This window comes from Armigeres subalbatus, chromosome 2 (assembly GCF_024139115.2).
Source record: "Armigeres subalbatus isolate Guangzhou_Male chromosome 2, GZ_Asu_2, whole genome shotgun sequence".
Taxonomy (NCBI): domain Eukaryota; kingdom Metazoa; phylum Arthropoda; class Insecta; order Diptera; family Culicidae; genus Armigeres; species Armigeres subalbatus.
The window spans coordinates 229,643,858-229,662,858 of record NC_085140.1 but is presented as its reverse complement, the minus strand read 5'-3'; the positions used below and the strand labels follow the sequence as shown (position 1 = coordinate 229,662,858).

The following is a 19,001-nucleotide window of genomic DNA, read 5'->3' as shown; positions in this document are numbered from 1 at the left end:
CTCCAGTCTGTGCAAATGAGGTCGTCCAACCAGCTAGCAGGCATTTCCTCGTGCACCATCACTTCCACTATTCAACAAAGTCTCGAAGTGTTGCTTCCACCTAGCAGCCACTTCGTTTTTATCTGTCAGCAAATTCCCTTCTTGGTCGTTGCACATGACGGGAGATGGCGCTGTCTTTCTCCGCACGCCATTGACAGACTCATAAAACCTCCGCATATCGTTCTGCTCCATTTTACTGCGCCTCGCTAATCACTTGTTCTTCATATTCTTTTTTCTTCATGCGGTGGGTTCGTTTTTCGGCTGCTCTTGCTTCCTTGTACCGATCTCTATTCGATCGGGTACCCTACACCAACATCTGGCAACGTTCTTCTCGTCTATCACTCTTTGACACTCCACATCGAATCAACGCTTCCTGGGTCGCCTCTGTGCAGTGCCTACCACTTCTCGTGCTGTTGTGCTCACCGTTCCATGGATCTACTCCCATAGATCGATGATGTTGTCGCTAACGTTGATTGCACTCATCCGTTCGTCGAGCTTCTGGCAGTACTCAGCCGATTCTCCTTCCGACGACAATCGCTGGATATTGTAATCGCATCGTTCAATGTGATCTTTCGTTCGATACAGTTGACAACCGTGATCAAATTTTACTGACAACGAGATAGTGATCAGAGTCAATGTTTGGAACTCTGAATGTCCGCACATCGATAACATCCGAGAAATGTCGGCCATCCACCAGAACGTCGTCTATCTGGTTGCAAGTTTTACCATTTGGGTGTATATTACACCGAATATAACTGCACTACAATTTGGATTCCGACTAAAACCTCTCCGAAATTATAAAGCAGAAACCATTATCTCGCCGCATCAAAAAAGAAACCGTTGATAGAAATAAAATTCGATCACATATCCGACGGCAAACAGAACGTATGAATCCGAGACCGTTTCGGACGAATTAATCTGCAATGAACGACTCTAGAAAGTACGAGTAGCAATAGGCAACAAACAATGTGCAATTAGGATCGAGACGATTGGTGTTGTGTTACAACGCCAATAGTCTTCTTCGATGGCTCTACATTCCGACTGGAACTTAGTCTGCTTTTCAAATTAGTATTCTATTGGCATTTCCTCAGTCATTAAATGCAAGCTTTTAATCCGAAAACATTCTAGACCGGACCGAGAATCGAACTCGCCATCTCCGGATTGGCAATCCTACTCCTTTGCTCGCAAGGCTACTGGAGACCGCTCCGCTACGATTAATGTTTTCACTAGTGCGGATGGACAACCGTGATATTCCAGCACACTTTTTTATCATTTGGTACAGATACTGCTCTCTCGGCCGAATAAAAACAACAAAGCCCCTGAAGTTGACCAATTACTAATTACAGGCTAGAGCGCTGCATTGGGTAATTACCGAGGTTTGGGAGGATGAGGTTCTGCCGCAGGAGTGGATGGAAGGTGTCGTGTGTCCCATCTACAAAAAGGGCGATAAGCTGGATTATAGCTACTATCGCGCAATCATATTGCTGGAACGCCGCCTACAAGGTGCTCTCTCAAATTTTATACCGCCGACTAACACCAATTGCAAGAGAGTTCGCGCATGTTGCGTGATGAAGCGATATAACAATTGTCAGCAGCTAAAGTGCCATCAGGTTCAGGTGTTGTTAAAACTTCCGAAGCTGGCAAAGGAGTTGGCTACCGAGTACGGTTCCCATTGGAAGAGTTGGATGTCCATACCCGATCGCGATAAAGTGTTACGGGATAACGGGCCTTTTCCGGAACTGTTTCAGGCGTATCCATCGGAACTCCAGCGCACATATCATCCAAACAGGCCACAAAAAACTACCGCGTCATAAGTAATGTTGCAATCGGCCTGGAAAGGAAGTTTTTTCTTAAGAGTAAACCGGCGGGTCTCCAGTAGCCTTGCGAGCAAAGGCGTAGGATTGCCTATCCGGAGATCGCAAGTTCGATTCTCGGTCCGGTCTAGGATGTTTTCGGGTTGGAAACATTCTCGACTCCCTGGGCATAGTGTTACCATTGCACTTGCCACACAAGATACATACTCATGCAATGGTGGGCATAGAAAAGCTTTCAATTAATATCAGAAGAAATGCTAATTGAATACTAAGTTGAAAAGCCGACCAAATTCCAGTTGGAATGTAGAGCCATTGAAAAATAAAAGAAGTAAATCGACCTTTTCAACAGATAGTCAAGGGAAAAAGCAATGAATCGGATGGCCAATAGGTTTTTAATGCATCACGAAATGAAGGTTGCGCAGATTACAGCGCACCGTAGTTCGGCAGCTGCAACCCATGAACGCAAGCAGCTGAAGGATCCAGAGCTACGTTACCAAATTCACAAGCAAGTACGCTACCCGACAGTGGCATAGAGGGCAAGCCGATAAATATAACGCAAAGTAATTCCTATATGGCTCGGACATTGGCATTTTTAAGGCAGAGATGGAGGAAGATCGCGCAGTAAATCCAAGAAATTTGGAAATTGGACATGCGCTTCGTGGTCGTGCGGTTAGCGACATTAATTGCCTAGACGCATGTTCGATCCCCGCACCGGTTAGGAGGATACTTTTCGTGATACGGAAAATTTTCCACTGGTCCACTGGATGTTATGTGTCCTGTGCGTTGTCTCGTGGTAGGTGTTAACTGTTCAGTATGTACGACCTCTGGTCTGGTCGAAGACAGTGTTGTTACTGTCTTTTGTGCACGCGAGATGGTGATGAAGTAACTGGACGGTGAATATTTAAGGAAATTGTTCTAGCTGTTACATCTGCATCTTCCAAACAACACGTTTGCAATGAAAATGAAGGTACTGGCTTTCATACAAAACAAGTAATGGAAGAACTTTAGAAATGTAGTAATCGATCAACTTTATTAAACAACATTCCTGTGTTACATTATAAAGCTTCTTATTCCATACTGTCTATAACTAGCTTATCCTAAACAATGCATTTACATGTCATGATTTCACCAGATTTTTTAAATTTAATATCATCTTTGCTCTTTGATTATGATTATATTTTCAATCGCATTGTGATTTTGGATATTGAATTCAGTCATTACGTGCCTAATCATAATCTCAATTGTTGTTTTGCTCAACTATTTCTTTACTACTATTAAGCTATGTTTTCTTTATCGAAGCAAAGTATTTTCGCGTCAAATTGTTCTTTTTAACATAATTATTTAAAGATTGAAAATATGTTTTACACGCTAAAACTCTGCTTGGAGACTTTAAAACTGGCTTGTAGCGTCTAACGCTATTTCAAGTTATTTATTCATTTCCCAATACTGCTTGTTTATAAATTTCATACAATTTATACCATTAAATTAATGCTGTCTCGTAAATATGAGAACTGACAAAAACATAAAATTATGTGCTCCTTGTTTAATCAATACTATTTTTTCGGTGCTTACTACTAACCGAAGCAGGAGGGAGGGTATGATTTTTTTTTAATTTTACAGCGTTGCGATATGTCCCAAATACATATTTTTTTCAAATTGGCGTGTATCCATTATTATAAGATTGGAAAAACTTAAAATAAAATCTATGCCAAGCTATTCTTCTGGCAAAAGTATGTAGTTTTTGTAGTATTATCCCATTTTTTTGATAAATTTCACATCAAATGCGCCAACTTACGGAACAGCGGATTGAGGTGAAATTTTCAGTGAAAAATTCTCACTCAAAAGCCAATTTATAGGGGGTCGATAACTTTTTCTCTCAATACAAGGCTGGGCCAGTATAATGTTTATCAGAACTTCGAATATTTGTCGTTTGAAGCCAATACTATGGCACATATTATGATGTAAATGCCACCGGTCTTAAAAATATGAACCAAAAATCGAAATAGTTCAATCGGTTTTGTGACATGTTTGGCCGAAACATATGTTACTGAAATAAAAGTCGTACATATAATCATATTAAACGTACCTAAAACAAAAACTAATTTGCAAATATATATAAATTTGCAATGTAGAACAAAAAGGAACAATAATTCAGTCAATATGGCCAATATAGAAGCGTATTTTTATTACTAGAACTTATTAACTTACTTATGGATCCTGTACACCTCCGGTGGTGCGAGGGGACGACTTGAAAGATCTCCATCCTGAGCGTTGTCCAGCTATCTGCCTCTGCTGCGATGTCCTGCTGGATTCCAGTCTAATGCTTGTTTACAGATTTCGTTTCCGCTCCTACGTAGAGTGTGGCCGACCCAGCCCCACTTCCGATCCCAAATTTCTGTTGCTATCGGCCTCTGGTGACAACGACGATGGAGCTCGTTGTTTGAGATCCAGTTGTGAGGCCACCAGGCCCGAATTATATACCACAGGCATCTGTTGATGAACACCTGCAGCCCCTGAGTGCTCTCCACTGATGCACACCATGTTTCGCTAGCGTATAACAGCACAGATTTCACGTTAGAGTTGAAAATTCGTATTTTGGTGCGTTCACTTATGTGCCTGTTTTTCCAGATATTTCCTAAACTCGCAAAGGTAGCCCTTGCTTTCTTGATCCATGCGCCTACGTCGATCTTGGTACCGCTGTTTGACGCCATTTGGCTACCAATATATTGGAAGCTTTCAACATTCTCCACTGGTTGTCCGGCTACTGTGAAACTGAAAGGGGTCACCGTGTTTACATCCAACGATTTGGTTTTGTTGACGTTGATGACTAAGCCTGCCGAAGAGGAGCGCTCGGCAAGGTTGTTGAACTTACTCTGCATATTAGGCGCCGCTCAGCGAGGAGTGCAATGTCATCAGCCAATTCGAAGTCGTTTAGGTCGTTATAGGCTACCTTAACAGCCCGCGGTTTGGTTCACGGTCAATCGCACCTACCAGAATCTCGTCGATTACGATGAGGAACAGTAACGGTGATAGAATACATCCTTGCCTCACACCAGCTACGACCCGGATACAGTCGGACAAGACTCCATTGTGCAGCACTCTACATGAAAAGGCCTCGTACTGTGCCTCGATTTTCTCAGGAACCCCCTTGCGTCTCAGGGCGCCCCACATATTCTCGTGATTGAGGCGGTCGAAAGCTTTTTCGTAGTCAATGAATACCAAGTAAAGGGACTCTTGGAACTGACCTGCTCCAGAATGATACGGAGCGTGACAATATGGTCCATTACAAGAACGGGTATCCATAAAATTAGCCCTTTTTACTATCTTTTCTAATTTAAAGTGATCGCTTTGCACCATTTTCGTAACACAGTGGTTCAGTAGTTTCGTTATAATATTGGTTACGCCTATTTGAAAAAAAAAATGACCATGGACAGTGTTTGTCTTCATTACAGCCCAACAGAATTCTTTCGAAAACGTTTCGTGCATGAAATGCTTTTGAAATAATTATTGAGACAAGTTCAACATTTCTGACAATAATAGAAATACGCACTATCAAAGCCGCCGTTTTTTTATTTTCGTCATATGGCTTACTTTTATGAAAAAGATATGTATGAAAATGACATGCATGTGTTATAATCTAGCGTTTTTCGTAGTGAGTATCAGACCTGTGGATTTGAGCAGCATATATGAACTGGGAAGTGAATGAATGAATCTATAAATTGATCTGTTTTACATTACTAATGAGGAAAAACAATACTATTAAAATAAAATAAACATAAAGCTTAAGGGCATTCTGTTGTGATATCACATTGATACTGAACTCTCAAAGCGAGTGCTGTGAGTTTGAAGGATATCTTGCAATTTGAAACTAATTTCTAATAAATACACGGAGCTACTAAGGACTTGACTACCGAAGTGATTGTAGATTTTGTTGATAGGTTTTTTAATGCGAGGATAACCTTTTTCAAGGTCTATAAAATATCTTTGGTTTACAAGAGATTCCATAGGAGTTTTAGTAGTAGTGAGTTGTAGTCCTAAATAGGATTTCTGGAGCTGCATGGTTTAGTAGTTGAACTTTATTGTTAAGATTTTTAAGGTAATCGAAAGATTTTCTCGGCTCCCTTGCAAATTTTTCATTCTAACGAAACTAAGCAGAAAAAACTTTTTGTTTGGACTTTGGACTGCACTAATTTAATTACATTTCTGGTTGATAATTTGATTATGATGCCTATTATATTCCAAAAATTGCTTGTAATCGATGTCGTTCACTTCATTTTGGTTTTTAGTTTACACGCTTGATAAATATCGAATATTTAACTGAACAAGCCCTTTCGATAAATGCAAGATTGCATGATGATTATTATCATTGAAAGCTTCTCATGTAAAAGTATGTACAAATATAAGAAAAATATTCCATGTAAAAAAACTACAGATTAAACGATGGTCAAAGTAAATAGATAAAATAAAATATTTAAAATATTATTATTCGGACGTGCTTAGAAATTACTAAAAAAAAATATCCAAGCTGTTTAGATCAAACATAATAATCAGATATCGTATGTTTGCAACATCTAGGAGAGTATACCCATAATAAATTATGTTTGTCAATAAACGATTTTTGTCTTGTTTCTTCTATCATTATGATCTATCATTTGCCTTTTTCAAATCTTATACTACTATTAACCGGGAGAGGTTTATAAAAAGCTATTTTCACGCAAGCTTGGATTTACATACATTCATAGGAAGGATCAATTGCTCTGATTATCAACTGCGAAATATATGCTCATAACAAACAAATACAATAAGCAATACACTATAACAATATCCAGTGAAATAACTAAAACAAAGTTAACAATAATGATAATATCACAATTTGCCACAAACGCAAATCCTTCGCCAATGCTTCATATGAAACACATACTTTCGCTATACGTATTTAGTCGATCATTGATAGCCCTCTGAAGGTCGTGGTGCTGCATGGAAAAGGATTGTTGCTTTACTCATAGAAGCAGGCAGGGGTCCTTAAGTATAATGGCCGATGAAATGGGAACACTTAGAAAGATAGTCGAGATTATTGCTGCTACTTTTGAAGATGTCACCGGAAATGCTGCATAAAGTGGAGCTCCCATGAGGGCTCCGATGTGCCCACCACAGACGAAAAATCCAACTGCTGTGCATCTGAAATAGAAAGCATTTTTTATATTTAATTGCTAATGCAATACTGGATATCGTTCTTTTATTTTTTATGTGCTGTAAGCTGGAAAATAAAATACAATTTCGTTCGTTCCCATCAATTCTTGCTCGAACACTCATGAGAATCAAACTATTTTGCAGCATGATTGTCAATCCACAAATAAGCTCACATGCTTCGCGAAGCATCGAACATTTTTCACAGTTATCCTGGTTTCCATGTGAATAAAAAGCGCTTTAAACTTGTTCCTTCTTGAGTGAGGGAGTGAAATCTTCGGGGCCTGCATTGATAATGGGGGCGATAAAAACCGATCGTGTGCTACGTCCAGTCTGTCTTGGCATCCAGCGGCTGAATAATAATTACTATTCCCCAGAAACTATACCTTAGATGGTAGTAGATATTCTTGGGCTGACAACCTCCTGTTCTCGAAACTTCAATTTTGTTCGAGAAACCTTTGTGTATCAGTGCATTACTATTGAGAAGGCATGATATGCAAAGTAAGCTGAACGAACCGCCCGAACGCTCCTCTACAGCGGGTCTCACCATCAACGTCAACCAGACCAAATTGTTGGACATCAACACGAATAACCCCTTTAAATTTACGACAGCCGGACAAGCAGTGGAGAAGGTCGAAAACTTTCAATATCTTGGCAGCAAGTTGGTGTCGGACGGTGGAACCAAGTTCGACATAGAAGCACGGATCAAGAAGGCTTTTGGGGGTTTAAGAAATATATGGAGATCCAATCAGATTAGCCAACGTGCTAAATTTCGCCAGTTAGATTTGGTGTTTTTCGGCACAGATCACGCCCAAACTGCAAGTATTCATCAACCGATGCATAAAGCGACCAGTCTTACTTCTATATTATACCTAGTAAATCATCAAAACTGAGGCTTGGTACTATCTACAAAACCACTTCGTGCTAAAGAATTTGTCCAGCAACAAGAATTTTCGTGTGTTCCTTTTATTTCCATTATTCATGGCGATATTCCGTCAGATGACAGCGTAGAAGAGCAACGGACTCAACACCACTATCGAGAGTAATCTAGGCGAACACTGCCAATAACAACCATTGCACTTTCGCATGTATTCGGGTACGGGCAGCAGGGACTATGTCCAAGGGCTTAACGACCCATCCCCACGGCCTCTGCGAGTTAGGGGGCCTGCCTAGGACGTGTTGGGGCTTGGCAGCGGGCTCTGTTAAACCTCTAGAAAAAGCTGCATGTGTCCGCAAGCAGGCCCTATCAAAGCGACCGTGTGCTGTTCAAAGCGCACAGGAGCCCAAGGAGTGCCAATTGGCACATCAGGATCACTGCAAATATACTATATTATCAATATGGTCCACTCTGGCTGATATCGAAAGACAACACAGTAGCACCGCGGTGTCGCAAAAGGTAAGTAATGTAGTGAAGAGACATTCCGAGGGGTGTTTAAACGTGTGATGCAATATGCAGTATAACATTTCAAAATAATATGCTAGAAATCATCTAATGACCCCATTTTGATTTCTGAGTTCAAACATAAATTTTCGCAAAATGTAATTCAAATAGTTAAAAAATGTTAAATTAGTGTAATTCTTGCAATTCTCGCACCCCTTGACTATTGTTTTCAGGCGTTAGTTGCCTTCTGTGACGCAAGATGGTGTGATTGTGCAGTCCGTTGCCTAATGCATGGAGAATAATTAAGTGGACTACATTGTTAATACACTATATTTGATCAATGCCAGCGACATCCATTCTGGCCGCGTGTTAACGGACCTTGTCTTGGATATAGTAATATTATGAAAGCGAGGGCTGGCAGTCTGACATTCTACTCTCTTAGCAGAGCCGGGTGACGCTGACTCGAAACGGCAAGTGGGCTAATGGCCCATACAACGTCCCTGTCGGCGCAAGTCGCCGGGCCTCAAGAGGGTACCAGCCAGCCTGTGCCATCGGCACAAGGGACCGAAAATCCCTGGCAGCTGGTCAGTAGGGTAAAGCGGAAGACGCATCTCGACCCGCAAAGAAAGCTATGGACAGAGGCGAGGCCTTGTTGATGAAAACTGATTAAGCATAGTACGCTGAAATCCTTAAATCGATGCGGGCGGCCGAAAAGCTTTCGGCGCTGGGTCAGGACGTGCGAAGCGTCAGACGCACCAATACCGGTGAAATGATCTTGGTTTTGAAACGCGGAGTGCAGGCTCGTGGGACTGACTACAGGAGCTGGACCAAGAGGTCTTGGGTGACGACGCCGAGGTGAGGTCGTTGGGGACGGAAGTGACCCTCCAGTGCAAGCAACTGGACGAAGCCACGAACGCGGACAACGTCGTCTCTGCCGTCTGCTGTGAGGGCCCATACCGTAGCAACCTGTGTCATCGTTGTGGTGAGGAAGGGCACATGGCGCATGAATGTGATAAGGCACCAAAGTGCCTTATTTGCGACAGCATAAAGCAAGCCTGTACCACGTTATGGGTGAGTCGTCGTGTCCCATCGGAGAGAAAAATAAGAATAAGCCGTGCAAGTAACACAGCCGAATCTTAACCACTGTGCAACTGCCCAGCAGCTGTTGTGGCAGTCGGTCTCAGAGTCGAAGACTGATGTCGCCCTCCTGTCCAACCCGTACAACGTCCCTGTCGATTAGGGGTTCCATTCCCGAAACGATTTCCCGGGAAATCAATTTCCCCGGGACTCCCAATTCCCGGGATGCACACTTTAGTTTCTCGAATTTGCCGGGAAATTTTTATTTTAAATTGCAGAGAATCTGGCGCGCCGAGCAGCAGGCGACAAGCATGACTTACTTATGATTGGTTACCCAAGTAACCAAAAGTTCCTTTAAAAGTACGTTTTACGCTTAAGCAGCTCTGTAAAGCTTGTTTTGAAGTTTGTATGAAAATTACTATGAAAACAGTCACTTTTGTAGAAAACTGTTGCCCCGCGCTTCTCATTAAGCTCTAAAAATGTATGAGTACATTGGCAACATAGCCAATTTAACAAGGAAATAGGTCTTCTTTGTTGCGTATTGATTTGATGCTTGCAAGAAAAGTTATTAAGGAAATACTGAATCGTGGGAAATTCCATTTAACACGTAAAAGAATAACAGCAATATCAATAATGAGCATTTTTGTTTTCTTTATAACTTTGTTTACAAAAGTCAGATCGCTTCGCAACAACAACTGTCCTCTAGCTTAGGAAGTATTCTATGAAGTCAACGGGTCGATTATATTACATATTTGAATAGTCAACGGGTCGCAACACGGAACAGTCTTTTACTCAAGCGGCACTTTCTATAGTAATTTCCATACAAACTTCAAACCACGCGTGCTCAGTCTGGCTACATCCAAATTAGCTAAAAATTTAAGAGGATTATTAAAACAGCAAAAGTCATCGTTTAAGCATAGAGGAGCGAAAAAGTCAAAATTTGAATCACTCTAGTGAGCATCCAAGTTAGTCTCACATGGTGCGTAAAGGGTGAGCACCCAAGTTAGACTCATATGGTTTTTTTTTCTTCCTAAACAATGGAGGGGGCATCTGCTCAACAGACATCCTGGGTTGACCAGGAAGTGCGGGGTTAGGGATCACCGAGGGAGGCAGGACTACATTCCCGACCCGCTAAACCATTTCCATTGCCGCCAAGCCCATAGTCCCTTCGGTACAACCAGAAAGTAATGCTCCAAAGGGGGGGCAGTGCACAACGCACCCTCGAGGTTAGCTGCGTGTCCTTGCAGCATCGAACATCGTGACTCGCTTTTTTAGAAGAACACCATGGTATCGTACCAGCGCATTGCCGGCTTTCCATGTGGCCTTACCACGCCCTATGTCCTCGGAAGGTGGGAAGGGTCGACTTCACGCCTGCTTCCCTCTGCACGACTGGTATCAAGAATGATGATGCCGCGTGCACCCCAAATTGACCTTTCTGCGATAGGGCCTATTCGCCAGCACACAGAGGGACTTACCGACGCGGTGCCTACGCCTGCCCCAGCCTTGACGAGGACCCCTTTCCGTCCTCGGACTCGGAACCCGCCCGGTTGACCGACGCCGCGAAAGCGACGATACCATGTTGTTCTTCGCGCGGCTACTTGTTAGATAAAAGGATCGAGTTCGATCACAGAGCATGACCACCGGTATGACCCATGAAGCCGACTCCGATTTCTTGGACCAACTCTTATTTGCGCCTGAACTAGCCATCCTTGAGTCACGCGCCACCTTCTGTGTAGCTCCGAGACGATTTGGGCGATACCCGATAAAACGGCGTTCCAGCCAACACATCCTCCGAACTAGGTTGTCCGAAGTAGTGTCCAGACCACATGTGGCAAGCATGTGGTCACGCATTGCGCGAAAACGTGAGCACACGAACAACACGTGTTCCGCCGTTTCATCTAAACCTGCGCACACCAAACACTCGGGCGAGGCCGAGCAAACCAGCTGCGTTACCTGCACTGTGATTTTGCAGCACGCTTAAACGCCGGGCCCCCATGGGGTGCTTGCTGTTCACAGCTTTGCTGGAACAAATCAAACAATTGGGAGGGTTCGTGCAGCATTGTGCCTTATGTCCCTCCAATCCGCAGCGTCGGCAGAGATTGCTTCTGTCAGGGCCTTTGCAGTCCCATTGCTTGTGCCCCGGTTCCAGGTACTTGAAGCAAACTTCGGGTTGCTCGTATATGCCCACAGGGCATACCGACCGTCCCACCTTGAAGCTCCCTAACTTGACTACCTTGGAGGCGTCCGCTGCAGATAGCCGAACCAATGCTACCTGCGTCCCTGCCGGACCTTTCCGTAGCCGAACGGCTGCGGTGGGCGTCTCCACTTCACACTGTCGCCGCAGTGCCGTGACGAGCACTTCGACTTCGGTGATCTCGTCCAGGTCTTTAACCCTTAGATTCACCTCCGTCGTGAGTGCCCTTACCTTGACCGTCTCGCCTAGGACCTCCTCCGCCAACTTCTTGTAGGCGGCGCCCTTTTGCGAGACGCCCCGCTTCAGCTCGAGTATCATCTCGCCCATCCGGGTACGGCTTATTCGACGTACGTCGGCGCCGAGTTCACCGAGCTTGACGTCACTCCTCATCGCCTTCAATACGTCCGAGTACTTAGCCTCGTCCGCCGTGATGAGTAGGGCATCGCCCCTGGAGCGATTGGCACCTACCCTAGACTTCTTGCTACCCGCATTCGCCTGGGCCTTCTTTTCGGCCCTTGACGTATTCGGTTTCCTCTTGTTCTTGACCAGGGTCCAGGAGGCGTCATCCCCCTCTATTTACCTTACCACCGTCTTTCCTGGGTGGACGGACCTTTCCAGGTCCTTCCTCCCCCGGTTTTGGAGGTACCTGGTCGGGGTTCAGCTTCCCAGCCCCACTACCCTTGTTAGGGGTAGTAACCCTCCGCGTTTTGGAGCGGCCCCCAGGGAGCTCATCCCCTGGAGACTGTCTGGTGCGTCTCATATGGTGCGACTCATATGGTGCGTCAGAAAGAGTATCAGGGTGTGTCAGATGGTGTATTAGAGATAGCACCCAAGTAAGACTCATACGGGATGAGTGCCTATGTGAGCGTGAATGAGCTAGTACATTAAGTACTGCCTATCCCCCAGAAGTAATGTTGGGAGGCAGTTCCTGGGGGAACCAGGGTAGTAGTAGAGAGGGTAACTCAAGTAACCTTCTGTTGCTTGGGTGGGTTTAGTGGGTCCGGCGGACTGGCCTTATGCCTTCCGTGCCAACCCCACTCCCTGAGTGATAATTTCAGGTGTCTGTATGCAGATTTGCCTTCATTCCTCTTTAAAACATGTATTCGGGATAATTTTAGGACAAACATCGCAAATCTAAAACAACCCGTAAACACTTTTTATTTTTATTATTATTTTTAATCTTTTTAGCCCTAGGCTAGCTCACCTCAACGTAAACACTTAAATGAGGTTTGAAACATGCAACGTATCGATGTTACAGCGGTTGAATTACTCTAATAAACGCGTAGTAGGTGAAATAAGCTGAATTTATGAATGGTTGTCACGTCAACTATGAGATCATGGGCAGAACAGCGTCTAGACAATGAAAACAATGGATCACCGATGATACCTGGAAGAAGACAGAGGCCAATGTCGCTATAGAGCGATTAAAAACCATAGGAGCCAACGAGTCATGCGAGCGTGGGCGAACTCTCGCGCCGACATAGATAAGAAATCAGCAGTAACAGTTTACCCTACGCCTACTAAATATTTTTTTCTAAAAACAATCTCAATTTCAAGAATGTCCTTGTCATAGACAAGTTAACTTAATATATGTCGTATTTAAGACGTTACAACCAAATCTGTCTGCTTTGTGTTACTCGGGTGGTCCATGTTTCATGTCCGTAAAAACATTTGGTGCGGTTGTGAATATTTTTTTCAGCGCAGTTTCTTCTGGAGTAGCAGGGACTATGTCCAAGGGCTTGACGATCTCTCCCCAGGCCAACTGCAAGTTGTGGTGACTGCCTAGGATGTGGTGGGGTTTGACAGTGGGCTCTGTTAAACTTCTATAAAATGCTGCATGTATACAAAAGCTGGCTACGCCAAAGCTCACAAGCCCAAGTGCTGGTGTTAGGTGGGACACTAAACAGATCTAACACGATGGCCCTCTGGCGAGACAAGAGGTTTGCGGCGGCCCAACAAGCCGCCCGTAAAACCACATATAACGAACGACATAAAAGAAAATACGACTCGATATAATCGGCAACTAACCAGGTGACGAATGAAGGATCACGATTGAAAGCTTGGATAATGGAATTGCAAGTATCTAGATGAATTACTCCCCGCAATTTCAACGTCGTGGCGCTGCAGGATATTTGCTGGATAGGACAGAAAGTGTAGAAAAGCGGGCATCTACCAAAGCTGTGGCACCACCAACGAGCTGGGAACCGGTGATGGTGCTGGGCAAAATGCGTCAACGCGTGAGACCGATAATCGAACCGAACAGTCTGCATACCGTATCGACTAACAACAGCCAACGGTGCATTAACTTTGCAGCCTCCCGCGGCATGGTAGTCCGAAGAACTTTCTTGCCCCGCAAGAATATTCAAAGGCCACATGAAGATCATCTAATCAACCAAATCGACCACGTTCTAATTGACGGTAAATTCTTCTTCGACGTCACGAACGTTCGCAGTAAAAATATTGGATCCGACCACTACCATCGCAGTATGCCTGTGCTCAAAACAAAATAAAACCAAGACGGTAGACAAGCCCAAGACTACGCGCTGCAGTTGGAAGTGGCTCTACGAACGGAAGAGCAGCTTGGTGCAGTTTCTCTTAAAGTTGGCTAGAGAGATATTCGATCCGCCATTTGGTAGCACCGCAACCGATGCACTGGGGACAGTTCCCTGGGATTAGAGGAATGACTAGTATGACAGCGAATCTGAGTAGTTAGTGGAGGCTAGACCTGTGCGCCGCCGCGCCACGCCGCCGCCGCCGGTGGTTATACTCGCGCCGCCGACGATTTTGGGTCGGCGCGCCGCCGATCATAATTTTGCCACGCCGATGACTAATCGCAATAAAAAGAATCAATCAACTTAAGTCGACTCGAGCCAAGCACGAGACACTGAAAACGGCCTAATACTTGATATCGAAATACATATCTGTGAAGAAATACAGCGTGGTGGAGTTAATTGGAATAGTACTAAACTAATCTTATGGCAGTTCATAAATGTTGTTAAGGTGGATCTCGTCAAAATTCAATTTCAAATCTACCTCAAGCGATTAATAGGTTGGTTTATTAGTTTGAACTTTATCTAGTTTAATAATACATAAATTGTTAAACTGATCTTTGGAATGCGTTAAGCCAAGGCTTCATTCAGTCGGGCACCTAAACTTGTAGGCGACTCGCAAAATGGGTTTGTTGTGGTTCATAAGCTTTTGTGGGGCCTAGATGCATGCCCAAAGCGTCCCCATTCTTAAAGGATCTGGCATTGTACAGGAAAATTAATGCAGTTTAGAAATTTCAAGTTAAGTTGCAAATTAGTTATTTTGACAATATTTTTTTTAAATTTTGTTTTAGAGTTTTTAAAGTTTTCTTTGTTTTTAGATTTGTGCTATTAAGACAGTTGGCTTATAAGGCAAACTGATTTAGCAAAATAATTAAATCCCAACTGTGAATGCTTTACCGATTTTTTTGTTCCGACTCCCGAGTAAGTAATTTATATTTTGAAATCAATTTCTGAATATAACTGACAAAACCACTTGCTAAGCATCAGCAAAGCAAATATTGCTGAGCAAATATTACGAGCATCAGTTAAAAACGCTTCTTATTTTCTTACTCACAGCCATTGTAACCCAGAACTGGGGCGTTCTCGCCTCGCTGCATAGTATTTAGTCAAATTATTTAGTTAAAACGTCAGGTATTTTCAAACATTACGAAAATTTAATTTAATGTTATTGTGTTGAACTTATGTAATACTGTATTGTAATAGCCTTATTGTAAAATTCCTGGAATTTCTGAGAATATTCGAAGAAGTATCGTTTAAACAAGCATTTATGAATTCCTTCGAAAAATACTCCAGAAATTAGTTCGGAAATAAATCAAGAAATGTATTTGATAATGCCTCCAGATATTCATCCGAAAAGTTTCTCTTAAAAAATATTAAAAGATTATTTAGGAATTCTTCCTAAAACTTGTTTGGGTATTCCTTTGGATATTCCTTACAAAATTTCTCCGAATAGTAGTTTGTGCAACAAGTTGCAAAAAGATGATTTTTCAGCACGAGTTGTACGTTTATCCAACGAGGCTTGCCGAGTTGGATAAATGCTACGAGTGCTGAAAAAATCGAGTTTTGCAACGAGTTGCACACGCTATTTTTTGCAATGACGAAAAATGGGCCTAAATTTGATAGATCTGTAGTACCAAAATTAAAAAATCTAGTTTACTCCACATGATCATTCTTCCCAAAAAACTATATTACTGCAGAGAACAATCAGATTCCATGTTACCGTGCCACATTACATAGTTCGGTAAGCCGTGAAGTGCTAGATGTACTCGCCTATGGACATTTTTGATTCATGTCCATCAAACTATTGCATTTATTACGCGATGCAGAGATGCACGCGATGCACTATTTGAACACTTACCCAAGCTAATTCAGTAAAATGTAGTCATATAACTACTGTTCTGATGTTGGTTTTTCATTATAGCACCCAAATGCGTGCTATAATGAATATTATGCAACCCATTTGAGTTGCATAATGTTCATTAAAGCATCCATTTCGTTGGTATGGAAAAGAAGGCCGTTTTATTACTCAAAGACGAACTGTAAACCAGATATTATGATCAGGAATTGCAAAAAAATCTTTTCATTACGGATTTCTTTAGAAAATCCTTTACGATTTTTTTCGGAAATTGATTAAGGAATGCTTTCGGATTTTGTTCCACGAATTCCTACATTCGCCTTTGGAGACTCTTTGAGTAATTTCTTTGGAAGTTTCTTTAGCAATTTCTGCGGAAATTTTCCTTAAAAATTCCATTCGTCTTTTTGAGAATTTCTTCGGAAATTTTTTTTTTTTGAAATTGTTTCAGCAATTATTTTATGATTCGCTGGAAAAATAAATCTTCTAGATATCCATAAGGAATACATTCAAAATTTGCTTCTTCCAACAATTCCTTTGAAACTTTAATTCTCCGGGAATTCTTCCGGAACTTCCTGTAGGAATTTCTTCGAAAATGCTTTCATCTTCCCGAAATTTTTTTGGTGTTTGTTGTTTATTATTGAATTGTTTTTTTTTCGAAATTTCAATAAGTAACTACATCGCAAACAACTTCATTTTCAATAAATTTCAAAGGATTTCCTAGAAGATCTCTGGAAGATCGAAAAAAAATCTAAAGAAATCTCGGAGGTTTTTCAAATAATATTTTTAAGAAGTCCCTGGAGGAATATCCGAAGGAATTCAGGGCGGTATTTTCTTGATTATATAAGAAATAAAATTTTGGAGGATTTTACAAATAAATTTTTGGAGGCGTTTTTTTAAGAAATTTGTGTTGGGTTAATGCAGGAATTTCCAAATAAATTTTTGGAGGCATTCCCAAAAGAGAACCTGAATGGATTTTCGAAAATAATTCCTAAAAGAACTTTTGAGTTTTTGAAGGTAAAATACTTTCCTGAAGAATTCCTAAAAGATCTTCTAGAGGGATCGATAAAGGCATTTTTGAAGGATTCTATGATGGAATTTCCGAAGGAATTCTCAAAGGGAAATACGGAGAAATTTCTAATAGAATTTCAAAGAAAATGCTAACGTGTATTTCTGATGTAATTCCTTACTTTCTTCAAGAATTCCTTTGGAAATTTTCCCAGTAATTTATTCACAATTTCCTCCACAGATTCTTTTGAAGATTCGTCCAGGATTCCCTAGGAAATTGCCTCAGAAAGTTCTACAAAAACTCCTCCTGAAACGAATTCCAGAAAATTCTTCGGAAATTCTTGCGGATAGTCCTTAAAATTTACCTCAGGAATTACGTCAGATTCCACGTATTCCTTTGTTTCAAAGAACCTTAGGAAATTCGTTAAGTTTCGTTCTTTTGGAAATTCCTTTGAAAATTTCGTAGGAAATTGCTTTATGAATTGCTTCATAAAATCCTTTAGGAATTCTTCCGTAGTTCCCTTAGAAATTCTTTCGGATATACCTTCCGAAAATCATTCGCAAATTTCGACAGAAAATATTTTAGAATTCCTCTAAAAATTCCTACAGAATTTCAATCACAGATTCCATCGGAAATATGTTTAGGCTTTGAAAGTTTGCTTTAGAATTTCTTCGGCAATTAATACGGAGGATTATTTTAAGAATTCCTCCGGATTTTTTTTAAGAAAAAAAAAATGTTGGAATTTTTCAGTAATTCCCTCAGGGGTGCCTTAGCAAGTTCTTTGACAACTTTTCCTCAAATTCCCATAGGAATTCTGTCGGAACTACCTTAAACAATTCCTTGGGAATTTCTACGGCTTATCCTTTGAAAATTCTTTGGTAACTTTAGGAAGAAGTTCTTGGACATTTTCCTCAAGGGTTCTTTCTAAAATTACGTAACGCTAAATTTGGTAATTTTGGACCCCCACCCCTCGTAACACTTTTTGTATGAAAGGTTTATTTTTTTTGTATGGATCGTAACGCTCGGCTTGACCCCCTCCCTCCCCATTCAACGTTACGTAATTTGTGAAGGCCCCCCATAGTTCCGTCACAACATTCTCCATTTCTTTTGATTTTTTTTCGGGAATCTTTTTAAGAGAACGGAGAAATTAATTCAAAGAAATTTCTTCGGAAATTGCTTTTGGGAACCATTCGGAAATTCATCTAGGAATTCCCTATGCAGGCATGAAGAATGTTTTTATAGAAGTCGATTTTAAAGCGAGCGGAGGGCAATATTTGTGATGGCACATATCGCACGACTTTCCTTCTGCCAAACTTCCGTATGAAGGGGGAGGGAAGAATATCAGTGTGGAAGCTGATATATCTCAGCTGGCGATGTGGCAAGAAACGAGGGCGTTATGGTGACAAAGTTGGAAAAACAATCTACAAAAAGGGCGATAAGCTGCGTTGTAGCAACTACCGCGCAATCACAATTTGATGAACGCCGCCTACAAGGTACTCCTCCAAATTTAATGCCGTCGACTGACCTCAATTGTAAGAGAGTTCGTGGGGCAGTACCAGGCGGGATTCATGGGCGAACGCTCTACTACTGACCAGGTGTTCGCCTTACGCCAGATATTCCAGAAATGCCGCGAATATAAAGTGCCCACATATCATCTATTCATCGACTTCAAAACTGCGTATGACACAATCGCTAACAGCACAAACACGGATTTCCAAATAAACTAATGCGGTTGGTTAAGGCAACGATGGATCGGGTGAAGAGCGTAGTTCGAGTTTCAGAGGCATTCTCGAGCAGGCTGTAAAATGTCATCTGCATGTCATTTGACTAATTTGTTCATAACTTTCCTTAGAAGCCAAATTTGTTCCATGATTTTAGATGTACTCATAACGCTTAAGT

The 19,001-nt window shown here is 42.0% G+C and overlaps 1 protein-coding gene across 1 annotated transcript in view; it reads right to left on the bottom strand.

The window, feature by feature from the left end:
• Positions 1-2,864: 2,864 nt before the first annotated feature.
• LOC134211856 (synaptic vesicle glycoprotein 2B-like) overlaps positions 2,865-19,001 on the bottom strand; it is a 34,299-nt gene continuing 18,162 nt past the window's right edge. The window contains exon 7 of the mRNA XM_062689179.1: positions 2,865-7,031. Coding sequence (XP_062545163.1) covers positions 6,854-7,031 — 178 coding nt within the window. The 3' untranslated portion in view covers positions 2,865-6,853. The remainder of the gene's footprint in view (positions 7,032-19,001) is intronic.